Here is a 16,679-nt window from a genome sequence, read left to right as displayed (position 1 = left end):
CATGTGAATAGATTACAAGGTACATGTGTAATAATAAAGACAGGGGGTAAGACTAAAAAGTCCTTTGAGTAGAACCATTGTGTTTTTATGACCCACCTACAATAGTAGAGGGGCATTACGTTTTCTGGTCTGTGTGTCTGTCTGTTTGTTAGTTCGTCTGTTCGTCCGTCTGTTCCGCTTCAGGTTAAAATTTTTAGTCAAGGTAGTTTTTGATGAAGTCCAATCAACTTGAAACTTAGTACACATGTTTCCTATGATATCATCTTTGTAATTTTAGTGTCAAATTAGAGTTTTGACCCCAATTTTATGGTCCACTGAACATAGAAAATGATAGTGCAAGTTTCAGGTTAAAGTTTTTGGTTAAAGTTTTTGGTCAAGGTAGTTTTTGATGAAGGTAAAGTCCAATCGAATCAACTTGAAACTTAGTATACATGTTCCCTATGATATGATCTTTCTAATTTTAGTGTCAAATTTTGACATACCTCCATCTACTGTTTAATACAATATCATCAGAAAAACCATACTTCTGGAAAAAGTCAACAGCTGCATTGTCTGCATGTACAACAACAGCATCATACTGGCCTACTATAGCAGGATCTATAATTTGCTAGAATCAAAAAAGATTATCCAAGACATTATAAAAAATATATTATGTCAAATAAAAACTATCTAATTACCTTGGATTCACCTTTTTTTGTTGGTACCAATTTTCATGGGTTGAAGAAAATTTGCACATTCCTGGATATCTTATTTTGTGGTTTCGATCAAGTCTGCATATATTCCAATAGAAAATTGGAAATAAGGTGAACATTTAAAATTCTGGTTTAGACAGTACCCCCAAAATCACAAAATTTGGCATCCAACAAATAATAATGAATAGACAGTAAAGACCATCATTCATGAACAGTGAAAGTGAAAAGTCAATATTGAACTTGAACTCCATTTTGTCATCAGAAACAAAACATTATAATTTTAAAAGCTTTGGTTGAACATTCCATGAGTTAAAGCAAGGAAACCACTGGAAAGACCAATTTCAAAAACGTTGAAAGAGAAATCATCATTATAGAAATTGACTTTCATTTTGTCATCAATAACAGACTTTCATTTTGTCATCAATAACAACATATTAAATTTTGAAAAGCTTTGGTTAAATGATTAATGGGTTACGGACACAACTGGAACACCATTTTTCAATCTTTCAAAAACCATAAATCTATATCAAACTTGACCTTCAGTTCATATTCAGTAACAATATATTTTAAAAATTAGAAAAGCTTTCAGTTCATAAGTAAATGTAGGGACATTGTTTTGTAGTCGCCCTCTTGCTTTACATCCCCAAATCAAAAACTGATTTTTACCTTGTAAATCAGGTTAAAATTGAAAGTACAAAAAGAATATACAACACCTTTTTAAATAAAATAGTGATGTAACCTTTAATATATGGAGATATTTAAGTCTTTCTGAAAGTATAAGAGAGACTGTGAACAGATATACAACAAGTTTTTAAATAAATGGTGATGTAACCTTTAATATATGGAGATATTTAATAAATGGTGATGTAACCTTTAATATATGGAGATATTTAAGTCTTTCTGAAAGTATAAGAGAGACTGTGAACAGATATACAACAAGTTTTTAAATAAAATGGTGATGTAACCCTTAATATATGCAGATATTTAAGTCTTTCTGAAAGTATAAGAGAGACTGTGAACAGATATACAACAAGTTTTTAAATAAAATAGTGATGTAACCTTTAATATATGCAGATATTTAAGTCTTTCTGAAAGTATAAGAGAGACTGTGAACAGATATACAACAAGTTTTTAAATAAAATAGTGATGTAACCTTTAATATATGCAGATATTTAAGTCTTTCTGAAAGTATAAGAGAGACTGTGAACAGATATACAACAAGTTTTACCTGAAGAAGATATTTGCCTAACCCATACTTCCTAAATCTTTTCCTCACGGTGACCAGTGTAAGATGTACCACTCTTTCTTTGTGTTTACTATATAAAAATAATAAAATAACTAATATTTTCATTGTTAATCAATTTTATGATGGTTGCTGTTATATCAAATAAGAAAACACTTTAGTTTAAGGTATTACTAGTGCTTGCTTGGATGTATTGACCCCACATTTCCTTTAAAGAAGTTTTTTCAATCTTATATTTCAAATGACTGTAAGAAGTTAAACACAATTCATGAAAGGTCAGAAAAAAATACTCTTCTGTCCCATTATTTTGTACATGAATTAGGCCATTAGTTTTCTCATTTGAATTGTTTTACATTGACATTTCGGGGCCTTTTATAGCTGACGATGCAGTATGGGCTTTGCTCATTATAAAGGCTGTACAGTGACCTCAAGTTATTAATTTCTGTGTCAGTTGGTCTCTTGTGGAGAGTTGTCTCATTGGAAAAAATACCACATCTTCTTGTTTTAATCTTTTGATCTGAACTCCAAATGCTAAGTCAATGAGAATTTCTAACAGTTGTCTATTTCAGAACATCAGGGGCGGATCCAGACATTTTAAAAAGGGGGGTTCCCAACCCAGAGTAATGGGGGGAATTCCAGCTACAGTACCATTCAAACGGATCGATTCGATATCGTTTTTTTCCAATTTCGTGTTTCTCGGAATCACACCGAGTACCGCGGATTTCACTCCCAAAGTCCTCCAAAGATTCTCTCCCAACACCGCGTGGCTGTTAATTGGTTTATTGCCCATCGGATGTACTAAAAATTAACGACGCGTGACAACATAATCGGATTACGCAGATAATTTACCTATGTACATTTAATCGATCTTGATTGCACAGGTGTGCTTTAAAATCACTGTATTAAAAATTGAACAAATGTTTTCCTTTCTTTGACAGATAAAGATGTGACATTATCTTTTAGAAGAAGATAATTATTATCTTATATGTTTTTGTCCTATGCCATTATCTTTGAAATAAAACGTACCTACGAAAAAGTATGAAGGAAAAACTTGTAATTTTGTGTTTCTATTACATTCCGGTAAGGTCATACATTGTTTTCTTTCAACAAAGACGATTCTGACACAATTAGAATCTTTTATGGCTTACTCAATCAGCAATATCGGTGCATTAATTGTTCATTATTTAAAAATCAACTGGCTAATAAAATCATGTTGTTTTTACGGTAACACGATTCATCGGATCAACAAGTAATTAAACTTAATTTATTGAGCAATGTAAAATATTATGATTCTATTATGTTTCACCACCTCGGTACATTTATACATACTTGAATAATTTAAATTACGAAAAGAAACTGTAAAGTGACAACTCTGTTGGACAAAGGAAATATCTTAAAGTGATATTGTTAGCGCTCGTCATTTTGCTGTTTTACGAAACGGTTTTCAAATTGACGAAAGTATTTGTATCAATTTTGTCATTTAAATTTGGAAAGTGTAAAAATTTAAATTACTATAATTCTACCTGTCTTCATGTTTTTGACAAGTTTATGACGCTCAATCATTTTACGTTTACAAAAGATGTTAAAAGTTGTGATGATAAGTAATCCGCTTATCGCTATCCGATAGGTCACTAATCCTTTAATTATTATCAAACCTCACTATTGCCCATCATAATATTCTATTCCAGTTAAATCAGTCATCATTTTATTTTCAAAATTTTCCCAACCGCCTACAATTGGCAGTTCTTTATCGTATTGTTGTCATTTGAACACAATTGATCACCCGGGACAATTTCCATCATAACTTCAATATTTCATCAACCATAAATTTATATTATTGACCATGGACGTATAACTAATGTTCAGGTCTACGTCCTTTTTTGAAAGATAAAAACATTAAAATTCAAATAGTCAAAGATGTGTTCTCGTTTATTCGGAAAAGAATTATATTTTAGATTCCGATTAATCAATTGTAAAAGGACCTTCGGGAGCCTCAATACGATCGCACAAAAATGTCGTTCACCTTGAATGAATTTTTCCCACGGTCGTCTAGAAAGGTCACCTGAGTTTACTGGTACGCGATATTATTTCCCGCCCTTTAAAAAACTCGTGCTGTGGATAAAATTAATGTTAACTATTTTTAGCATTTAACATTGTTAAGTAAGTCAAGTTCAAGTTCAACCCAAACTACTGATAACTGAGATGTGTATCGTGGAATTGTCTTCGCACGGCAAATAATTGTTTTTAAAATCTTTTAAGATCACTGTTCAAAATACATAAATTTACATTCACTGTGCGAACATAAATATTATACAGACGAAATTAATGCAGCTGTGGAAGTATTCCTGTTGTAACCGAAATGTATTATTATCCTACAGTACTGCCAACAAATCGTAAAACGAAAATGCCGTAATTATTAAGCATAACGAATGGTGAATAATATTTTCCCTTTTACTTGCATATACAAAACTTTGAGACATGTAATTTTTATGATTTTCTTTAAACTGCTCTCATTAATTTAGCCGAAGTTTCCGGTTCTTTTTACACAAGTATGTCCATTTCGTAAATAAAATATTAATTTACTGGTAAAGACATCGAGGTCAAAATTAAGTAGTTTATATTTTTTATAAAACTTAAATACAATTGAAAGAATTAACAACAACATTTTGCTTTAAATATTTTATTCATTCCAGCAATTAGATAATCGTAAAAAGAAAATGCCGTAGACTTACACAATTATTACGGGACCATTATTATGCCTAATGAATGGTGAATAAATTTTCAGTTTTACTTGCATATACAAAACTTTTAGACACATAATTTTCAAATAAAAGACTTTACCTTTGAAGTAGAATATTGGATTTTTCACATATTCCACTATATTTTATAATCCTTTTTTTTAAAAGCAAGTACATTAAGAGAAAGATATTTTTAGATAAGCAAACAAAAAATACGAAAATATTTTGACTTATTATTACCACAAATTAAACTTAATTAGTATTAAAAGACATTTCAAATTATATACCTGTTTGACACTTAAACTGATACAGTAGACCGGAAATATAATTCTTTATTACTTCAACCTTTACCTGTCAGGTAATCCAATTACCCTATCAGTCGAGTGCTGGTAGAGATCAAAGGAGGATAAGGGCAATTAATTCCTCGGTGTAGAGAGTGAGCTCGCTATCACAATAAACATTTACCTGATTTTGGGAGAGATTACTCCCAAATTCCTCCCAACATTTTGGGAGGAATATCGGAGTTTTTCGGAGTGACTCCGACATTTTCCTTGGTGTAGGGTGTGGGAGAGTTGGTCCTTTTGAATGGTACTGTATATGCTCCCCAGGAACCCCCCCTGGAAAAGTGCTATTATCTATTTTCATTTTCATTAAACATGCATTGCTTTGAAGATTAAAACTTGATAATAATATCTTAGGCCAGGATTTTTTAATTTGTTGCTTTACAGATCCGCCGACCCCAATGTGGGCGATTTCAAGAATAAAAATAAAATTGACTTTTCATGCTTTTTTATTCCTGCCGACCTTAACAAATGCATTATCCCTGAAAAATAAATTAAAATTTCTTTTTTTATGAAATGACATGCATTAATCAATAACAAAATTGATAACACTTTCTGTTGTAAAAAAATAAACTTCCAATTACATTTCTAAAAATAGACAAATCAATTATAACTGACCTTGAAATGTTGTTTGCGCTAATAATTTTTTGGAACGAAACCTGTGTTTAAAACCATTTACACAATAAGTTTGTTTTCCATACGTAAGATGCATCATCTCATAGAAAAAGACATGTCCAAATGTGATACAGGTGGGAGACATCAAGTTAAAGTACTGAATATTAACAAATCATTTGGAATTTTCTTGTTTCATAGATAATAAAAAAATATCGTCCATTTGTATAAAAAACGGGAATGCATGCATGACAACAGATTGACCTGGTATTCTCCTTTTTCCAGTGGACGAGTCTATTACGTTTTTTGACACATGTGTTGAAACTTATATTCGCATGAGGTTTTTACATTTATTTATTTTTAACAGTTTTCATGCTTGAAGATCATTATTCACCAAGTTTTCTGAAATTGATTAAGATCTACGCAAATCTGTTTTTTCTTATTTGTGAAATGACGATTTAATTCGTCTTTGTCCGTGCACCCCCCCCCCCTTTTTTACAGGAAATTATTAGACAATGCCATGTGATGTTTATGACAGCTGAGCAATAATATTTCATCGAACTAATATTTAAGAAATGTTTACAAAATAGAAAGGTGAAATAAATATTTATTTTGATTATTTTTCTGTCTTGAAAGATATTTTTTTTTTTCTTTTTTTTTCCAACTGACCGACCCGACTTTTTCATGGGGAAAATCCGTAAACCAACAAATTAAAAAACCCTGGCCTAAATAGATATGAGTTAAATAATGAGAGAAGAAATATTAGATTTGACGATAATCTATAAATATCTTACATGTATTTTTTCTCATATGTAGCACAGCCAAGAATTCTATTTTCTACTCCACAATCTGATTCTTCTAGCTTATCTTTAGATTTTCTCTGTTTTCTTCTTTGAACTGCTGTTTTTATAAATGAGTTAATACCTAGTGAAAAGTCTTCTTCTCTGAAAAGTATAAAATTTTATATTGAACATAAATGAATAAAAAGCATGAAATGAGTAAGTTCATGTAAGGCTTAATTAAACTGGGCCTTAGATTTTGATATTTTTTAATCTGGCAAGGATTCTATAAATGTAAAAAAAACATTTGGGATATAACTATTACATGTAATACAAACTTTACTTCTTTTTGTACATCACATTATAAATTACCAAAATTCAACAGTATATATGTTGTTACAACAGTGTTGGTTCAATTTTACCATTATTTATAACAGTTTTCTGGTAAAAGGTTACTAAGGTCAAAACCTCCAATCCAGAAAATTCACAAACCTTACTGCACATTTGTCATATGATGTGAAAAATCTATGACAATAATCATAACATATACCTTGATTTAAATTTTCTCCTGAAATTTTAAACCTAATTACTGAACATACATGTACACACTAGATGAAAATGCATACAATATAATATCAAGAGACCTGCAACAAAATGAGAAATACTTGAAATAACGCAAAGTTAATATGTTTCAAACATGGGAGATAACTAACTCATCTTCCTCGTCTTCTTCCTCTTCCTCAGATTCTGTATCACTATAAACTCCAGCAAATTTACTAGGAGTTGATTCTTCTTCTTCATATTTATCTTTTCCATCTTCATCTTCTTTTAATTCAATTTCTGGTTCTTTTTCTTTTTTCCCACTTTTACACAATTTATGCTCTTCCATATCAATGATAGTGTCTAAAAAAAGTTTTCAAATTTTCAAACATATCATATTTCATTATTTTTTTCTATATATTTTAAATTATTTGTAAGAATTTAAAAAAAAAATCTGCAGTGATGGGATTCCTTTATTCAGCATTTATTCCTTTCACTATTCTTGCCATTTAAGATATTTTATTCATGTTATATATGAATGAAGGAATGAACCTGAATTATTACAAACAATTATATTCAAATATACAAGTAATTTTCAGCCAGCCAAATAGGTCATGATACACATTGCATTTCCACTATTGAAAATAAAATAAATAAATATAGTTCAATTTAAGATGAAAATTTTGTAAGGCAAAATACCAATTGATCCAATATGTACTATATTTTGATTTTTTAATTAAAGAGATCAAAGGGCTGCCTGCTCATACTTATAATTTGAGTTCTAAATGGTTTCAATCTTACTGATTTTTTTATCATCAGTTCTCTAGCAGTTATCTTTCTTTAGCTTTGTTTTATATATCTTGTATTCAGAAGTAAACTATTTACTATTTATAAGGCCAATCTGTCATTTTAATATACGTTGAGAATTTATATATTTACTCACTGCCAAAGTTAAATCATTAAAAGTAGAAAACTAAAGAACCAGATAAGAGGACCAGCCAGGGTGAAAGTACTGTGTAGCTGGAACATGCTGTTATACTTCTTTTTAAAGTTGGAAACTTTTAACTACCTAATTAACTGCATGCCTAAGACACTACATGTATGTATATCAGATTATCTGAATGCTTAGTAGTTTACATACTCAAAGCAAAATTATAACAATATGTAGTTCCCAATTAAAAACAAATTTTGATCACATTTTTTAACATACATTTGTAGTACTGAGTAAATTATTCATCACATTTAATCCTGGTACCTTTGATAACTATTAACTTTGTTAAATTTAATCTGAATGCACGATTTGTATATATACCTTTTATATCTCTGACAATAACTATTGTTCTGGTCCATTTTTCACATTCTACCTTAATTACTATTGTTCTGGCCCATTTTTTATATTTTACCTTTTATATCTCTGACAATAACTATTGTTCTGGTCCATTTTTTTATATTTTACCTTTTATATCTCTAACAATTACTATTGTTCTGGTCCATTTTTTTATATTTTACCTTTTATATCTCTAACAATAACTATTGTTCTGGTCCATTTTTTTATATTTTACCTTTTATATCTCTGACAATTACTATTGTTCTGGTCCATTTTTCACATTTTACCTTTTATATCTCTAACAATTACTAATGTTCTGGCCCATTTTTTTATATTTTACCTTTTATATCTCTGACAATTACTATTGTTCTGGTCCATATTTTACCTTTTATATCTCTGACAATAACTATTGTTCTGGCCCATTTTTTATATTTTACCTTTTATATCTCTAACAATAACTATTGTTCTGGTCCATTTTTTTATATTTTACCTTTTATATCTCTGACAATTACTATTGTTCTGGTCCATTTTTTTATATTTTACCTTTTATATCTCTAACAATAACTATTGTTCTGGTCCATTTTTTTATATTTTACCTTTTATATCTCTGACAATTACTATTGTTCTGGTCCATTTTTCACATTTTACCTTTTATATCTCTAACAATTACTAATGTTCTGGCCCATTTTTTTATATTTTACCTTTTATATCTCTGACAATAACTATTGTTCTGGCCCATATTTTACCTTTTATATCTCTGACAATAACTATTGTTCTGGCCCATTTTTTATATTTTACCTTTTATATCTCTAACAATAACTATTGTTCTGGTCCATTTTTTTATATTTTACCTTTTATATCTCTGACAATTACTATTGTTCTGGTCCATTTTTCACATTCTACCTTAATTACTATTGTTCTGGTCCGTTTTTTTATATTTTACCTTTTATATCTCTGACAATAACTATTGTTCTGGTCCATTTTTCACATTCTACCTTTTATATCTCTGACAATTACTAATGTTCTGGCCCATTTTTTATATTTTACCTTTTATATCTCTGACAATAACTATTATTCTGGCCCATTTTTCACATTTTACCTTTTATATCTCTGACAACAACTATTATTCTCAACCATTTTTCACATTTTACCTTTTATATCTCTAACAATTACTATTGTTCTGGTCCATTTTTTTATATTTTACCTTTTATATCTCTAACAATAACTATTGTTCTGGTCCATTTTTTTATATTTTACCTTTTATATCTCAGACAATTACTATTGTTCTGGTCCATTTTTTTATATTTTACCTTTTATATCTCTAACAATAACTATTGTTCTGGCCCATTTTTCACATTCTACCTTTTATATCTCTAACAATTACTATTGTTCTGGTCCATTTTTTTATATTTTACCTTTTATATCTCTAACAATTACTATTGTTCTGGTCCATTTTTTATATTACACCTTTTGTATCTCTAACAATAACTATTGTTCTGGTCCATTTTTTATATTTTACCTTTTATATCACTGACAATTACTATTGTTCTGGTCCATTTTTTATATTACACCTTTTGTATCTCTAATAATAACTATTGTTCTGGTCCATTTTTTATATTTTACCTTTTATATCACTGACAATTACTATTGTTCTGGCCCATTTTTCACATTTTACCTTTTATATCTCTAATAATAACTATTGTTCTGGTCCATTTTTTATATTACACCTTTTATATCTCTAACAATTACTATTGTTCTGGCCCATTTTTCACATTTTACCTTTTATATCTCTGACAATTACTATTGTTCTGGTCCATTTTTTATATTACACCTTTTATATCTCTAACAATTACTATTGTTCTGGTCCATTTTTTTATATTTTACCTTTTATATCTCTGACAATAACTATTGTTCTGGCCCATTTTTTTATATTTTACCTTTTATATCTCTAACAATTACTATTGTTCTGGTCCATTTTTTTATATTTTACCTTTTATATCTCTGACAATAACTATTGTTCTGGCCCATTTTTCACATTTTACCTTTTATATCTCTAACAATTACTATTGTTCTGATCCATTTTTCACATTTTACCTTTTGTATCTCTAACAATAACTATTGTTCTGGTCCATTTTTTTATATTTTACCTTTTACATCTCTGACAATTACTATTGTTCTGGCCCATTTTTTATATTTTACCTTTTATATCACTAACAATAACTATTGTTCTGGTCCATTTTTCACATTTTACCTTTTATATCTCTAACAATTACTATTGTTCTGGTCCATTTTTTTATATTTTACCTTTTATATCTCTAACAACATGAACAATTACTATTGTTCTGGTCCATATTTTACCTTTTATATCTCTAACAATAACTATTGTTCTGGTCCATTTTTCACATTTTACCTTTTATATCACTGACAATTACTATTGTTCTGGCCCATTTTTTTATATTTTACCTTTTGTATCTCTAATAATAACTATTGTTCTGGTCCATTTTTTATATTACACCTTTTGTATCTCTAACAATAACTATTGTTCTGGCCCATTTTTTTATATTTTACCTTTTATATCTCTAACAATTACTATTGTTCTGGTCCATTTTTCACATTTTACCTTTTATATCTCTAACAATTACTAATGTTCTGGCCCATTTTTTTATATTTTACCTTTTGTATCTCTAACAATAACTATTGTTCTGGTCCATTTTTTTTATATTTTACCTTTTATATCTCTAACAATTACTATTGTTCTGGTCCATTTTTTTATATTTTACCTTTTATATCTCTAACAATAACTATTGTTCTGGTCCATTTTTTTATATTTTACCTTTTATATCTCTGACAATTACTATTGTTCTGGTCCATTTTTCACATTTTACCTTTTATATCTCTAACAATTACTAATGTTCTGGCCCATTTTTTATATTACACCTTTTGTATCTCTAACAATAACTTTTGTTCTGGTCCATTTTTTTATATTTTACCTTTTGTATCTCTAACAATAACTATTGTTCTGGTCCATTTTTTTTATATTTTACCTTTTATATCTCTAACAATTACTATTGTTCTGGTCCATTTTTTTATATTTTACCTTTTATATCTCTAACAATAACTATTGTTCTGGTCCATTTTTTTATATTTTACCTTTTATATCTCTGACAATTACTATTGTTCTGGTCCATTTTTCACATTTTACCTTTTATATCTCTAACAATTACTAATGTTCTGGCCCATTTTTTATATTACACCTTTTGTATCTCTAACAATAACTTTTGTTCTGGTCCATTTTTTTATATTTTACCTTTTGTATCTCTAACAATAACTATTGTTCTGGTCCATTTTTTTTATATTTTACCTTTTATATCTCTAACAATTACTATTGTTCTGGTCCATTTTTTTATATTTTACCTTTTATATCTCTAACAATAACTATTGTTCTGGTCCATTTTTTTATATTTTACCTTTTATATCTCTGACAATTACTATTGTTCTGGTCCATTTTTCACATTTTACCTTTTATATCTCTAACAATTACTAATGTTCTGGCCCATTTTTTATATTACACCTTTTGTATCTCTAACAATAACTTTTGTTCTGGTCCATTTTTTTATATTTTACCTTTTGTATCTCTAACAATAACTATTGTTCTGGTCCATTTTTTTTATATTTTACCTTTTATATCTCTAACAATTACTATTGTTCTGGTCCATTTTTTTATATTTTACCTTTTATATCTCTAACAATAACTATTGTTCTGACCCATTTTTTTATATTTTACCTTTTATATCTCTAACAATTACTATTGTTCTGGTCCATTTTTTTATATTTAACCTTTTATATCTCTGACAATAACTATTGTTCTGGCCCATTTTTTTATATTTTACCTTTTATATCTTTAACAATAACTATTGTTCTGGTCCATTTTTTTATATTTTACCTTTTATATCTCTAACAATTACTATTGTTCTGGTCCATTTTTTTTTATATTTTACCTTTTATATCTCTGACAATTACTATTATTCTGACCCATTTTTCACATTCTACCTTTTATATCTCTGACAATTACTATTGTTCTGGCCCATTTTTTATATTTTACCTTTTATATCACTGACAATTACTATTGTTCTGATCCATTTTTCACATTTTACCTTTTATATCTCTGTTCTGGTCCATTTTTTTATATTTTACCTTTTATATCTCTAACAATTACTATTGTTCTGGTCCATTTTTTATATTTTACCTTTTATATCTCTAACAATTACTATTGTTCTGGTCCATTTTTTTATATTTTACCTTTTATATCTCTAATAATTACTATTGTTCTGGCCCATTTTTCACATTTTACCTTTTATATCTCTAACAATAACTATTGTTCTGGCCCATTTTTTATATTTTACCTTTTATATCTCTAACAATTACTATTGTTCTGGTCCATTTTTTATATTTTACCTTTTATATCTCTAACAATTACTATTGTTCTGGTCCATTTTTCATATTTTACCTTTTATATCTCTAACAATAACTATTGTTCTGGCCCATTTTTCATATTTTACCTTTTATGTCTCTAACAATAACTATTGTTCTGGCCCATTTTTTTATATTTTACCTTTTATATCTCTAACAATAACTATTGTTCTGGTCCATTTTTTTATATTTTACCTTTTATATCTCTAACAATAACTATTGTTCTGGCCCATATTTTACCTTTTATATCTCTAACAATAACTATTGTTCTGGTCCATTTTTTTATATTTTACCTTTTATATCTCTAACAACATGAACAATTACTATTGTTCTGGTCCATATTTTACCTTTTATATCTCTAACAATAACTATTGTTCTGTTCCATTTTTTTATATTTTACCTTTTATATCTCTAACAATAACTATTGTTCTGGCCCATATTTTACCTTTTATATCTCTAACAATAACTATTGTTCTGGTCCATTTTTTTATATTTTACCTTTTATATCTCTAACAATTACTATTGTTCTGGTCCATTTTTTTATATTTTACCTTTTATATCTCTAACAATAACTATTGTTCTGGCCCATATTTTACCTTTTATATACATCTCTAACAATAACTATTGTTCTGACCCATTTTTCACATTTTACCTTTTATATCTCTAACAATTACTATTGTTCTGATCCATTTTTCACATTTTACCTTTTATATCTCTAACAATAACTATTGTTCTGGCCCATTTTTCACAGACTGTAGAGTAAAGAACATCAGGAGTCATTTCAGACAGAGATACATCATAAAGTCCTATCACTGAATGCAGTAGGTCTTTGTTAGATATCTGAAATAGTAAACACAATGTCAATGTACCTTTCCTAAACAGTATGTTCATCACTTAGATTAAGGTGCACAGCTTGATTTAACATACCTTTTCTGATTCTAATACATTGTATGTATTTATTTTACTTTAACATATAATTAGAAAATATTGTTTTGAGAAGGATCATACAAGTATGTTTTATATGTATATGCCTGCCACCCCTGGGTACATATTTTGGAAAACTAAATGTTATTTTTTATTTTATAACAGATAGGGTTCCAATGATGTAAATTAGCTGAAGTTATTTCTGTTGGCCATCATTTTGGATGGATAAAAAGTGATTTTCTCACGATGTTTATCTAATGGAAACATGCATACAGTGCACAAAATCTGATAAACATGTAGTAATGAATTAAGCATGGTTAAAAAAAAAAATAAATTCTATAAAAAAAAAAATTTCTGAAGTTTAGAGGTTAGTAGCACAAGTCATATTTGGCTGATGTAAATGTATTTTGTATGAAGGAATTTGCACTCTTAGATCTTCAACCTGGAGACCTAAGGGAAGTAACTTTGTCAAATTGTGTCAAACAGAACCTATCTATATGTCAGCACAGCTGATGGTATATAAATCTAACTGAAATAAATACTGATAACTGTACAGTACAATTACTATCAAACACAATTTTTTAACTTAAAAGTTTAATTTTGTCTTTAATAAAATTAAAAATGTCTGCTAAAAGACAGATAGACATGTATACTGTATTAATTTGTACATATCATGCCTGACTCTAAAACATTTACTTACTTACTTACTTAGCTTTATATGAATGATAAAAATAAGTAACAGGGCAAACATAACAGTTCTGTGTATTCATAGTGAATACAATATTCAATAAAAAAAAATGAATCTGCTTACAAAATACAAATAGTAGAACACAACAAAAAATTGTTAACTTATGCAGTTCTCTTCAATTTTATTGTACCACTAAAACTAATTAATGCTCCAAAAATAGCCATTAATTTCAAAATATTATCTGTTTTGAGAAATATATATATATGTCCTTTAACATTTACTATATAAATATCTGAAATCAAATTGGGAAATTCTGTTCAAATTTGGTATTGAAATTTTTATATTTAAGGATATAATTTAAAATATTACAGTAACAATTCTTTTTCTTTCTTAATACATGTAATATATTTAGAGAGAGAAAAAAAAAGTTTTTGAATTGTTCTTATACCCCGAAATGTATACAACAACTAATACCTTTAGTCCTGGGTACGGAAATGTCATGTTATCAATGAGGGGGGAAAGGACCTTTATTGGGACTCCGGGATTGGGTGTATTTAGGCTCGGATTTATGGGATTGACTTTTTTCGGGATCCAGGAATTCTCTTTTCGAATTTTAGGATGTCAGGATTTAAATTTATATTGGGATGAAGTCCCCAATTACTGTAGAAAAATTAAAAAAAAAAAAATCGGGAAAATTTCCCGAATTTTTCATTCTACTAATGTACTCAAAATTGTTAACTTTTTTTTCAGATCTACTTCCTGTTCTGGTCTTGTTTGCATGAGACGTAGAATAAAATGTATATTTATCAACACATCAACAAATATAGGACGGAATTCAACACCCAATCATTTTTAATAATTGATTGATATAAAAAAAGTTACATGATAACAGCGTTTCTTTGTTTACATTGAATATGACGTCATAACTTTTAAAAATAGCATCAAAACTAAATCCCTAACTACAGAACCAATATTGGAAACGTAACAGTATATCAACATGTTTGAATTTAAAAAAAAATAATACAGACTTCGTTCCCATTTACAGGTAATGCCTGCCTCAGGAGTATCCTGACCGTAACATATTCCAAGACGATTTTGAGTGGTGGAATTCGCAATTGTTTTAACCAGAAATGTTTCTGTGGAGTTCAATTTCATAACATTTGCATAAAGCGCAGGAAACTTTATTGAATCAATGGAAAGAACATTACAGGAAACTGTGAAAGTGATGAATGCCATATGTAAACAAAGGATCCTCCTACAAAGAAACGAAGATGGCGGAATAAAAATAGGAAAACATTCTGGAAAATGTGAAGGTCAGGATTATAACAGTGCGATCACTTAAAAGGTAGGTCAGTAGTGGTTTTTCTCTTGACCATTTATGAATGGAATGTGAAAAACTATATCTCGAGTGAACGCGATTGATAGTTTAGATTATTTTTACCGATACCTGCAACAAATTTCAGCTGACTGAGTGACAGTTATTATAATAAATTGCATTCCAGTTTTAAAAAAAATGGCAGTTTTTTATCATTAAATTAGTATAATTTAAAGCATGAAAAAAGTCATACACCAGGTATTATTGAACTGTCTCCTGTGAAAGCTGCAGTCAGATTGCTGGGAGATAATTGCAAAAGACGTCGAAAGTCAACGAGCACCGGGTATCCAGTAACGCTCTTGCCGTCTTCGCTTGTAAACGTTTGTTTTCCAGATAACTGGGCCCCAGGCCGACTGTACATGTCATCATCTTTGTCATCTTCCAGTTCCATCAATGCATTTTTAAACATCTGAAGTTCTACTGGCCCTAACGCGCTGAAACCTGCCAAGTTTATTTTGTCGGCCATATGTCAACAAAGCAGGTCCGCGGTGAATAACCATGCATATAAAATAAAAGACGGCGTCGGTCATTTCGTTTCCGAATGTACACATCTCCCCGAAATTACGATTAAATACTTCTTTTTTATTTACTTTGTCGGGCTCCTTTGATGCATTGTCGCACAACATTTTTAGCGAGAAATCAATTCTCTTTATGAAGAATATAGCAAAAAAAATTAAGAGGTTAATAAGAAAAAAACGTGCCTAAAATAAAATGTTTTCATTGGAAAAAAACGATTTTAATTTCAAATTCAACTAAAGTTTGAATTTGCCTTTTTTTTAAATGGAAAATCAGCAAAAATGATTCACTTTGTATGGCTTTAGACTAAGTTATCATAGTCTCGGGATGTTAATAACCCTGGAGCAAAATCAGAAATTGGCCACTGTAGGACACTTTTTTTAAAGATCTGAGAGAAAATATTCCATCTTCACAAAAATTCAATAAAAAAATTT

General features: G+C 28.9%; 1 protein-coding gene across 2 annotated transcripts in view; it reads right to left on the bottom strand.

The window, feature by feature from the left end:
• The window catches only part of LOC143062881 (uncharacterized), a 51,143-nt gene extending 34,921 nt beyond the window's left edge, over window positions 1-16,222 (bottom strand). For both annotated transcript variants that reach the window (XM_076234703.1, XM_076234705.1), the window contains exons 1-6: window positions 15,923-16,222; window positions 13,447-13,582; window positions 7,119-7,308; window positions 6,421-6,570; window positions 1,921-2,008; window positions 483-607 (exon numbers count right to left, since the gene is read on the bottom strand). In XM_076234703.1, coding sequence (XP_076090818.1) covers window positions 483-607; window positions 1,921-2,008; window positions 6,421-6,570; window positions 7,119-7,308; window positions 13,447-13,582; window positions 15,923-16,195 — 962 coding nt within the window. In that variant the 5' untranslated portion in view covers window positions 16,196-16,222. The remainder of the gene's footprint in view (window positions 1-482; window positions 608-1,920; window positions 2,009-6,420; window positions 6,571-7,118; window positions 7,309-13,446; window positions 13,583-15,922) is intronic.
• Window positions 16,223-16,679: the final 457 nt, after the last annotated feature.

This window comes from Mytilus galloprovincialis, chromosome 1, assembly GCF_965363235.1.
Source record: "Mytilus galloprovincialis chromosome 1, xbMytGall1.hap1.1, whole genome shotgun sequence".
In the NCBI taxonomy this organism is placed as follows: Eukaryota; Metazoa; Mollusca; class Bivalvia; order Mytilida; family Mytilidae; genus Mytilus; species Mytilus galloprovincialis.
The sequence above is the reverse complement of the archived record's forward strand: the minus strand, read 5'-3'. Positions and strand labels throughout refer to the sequence as shown.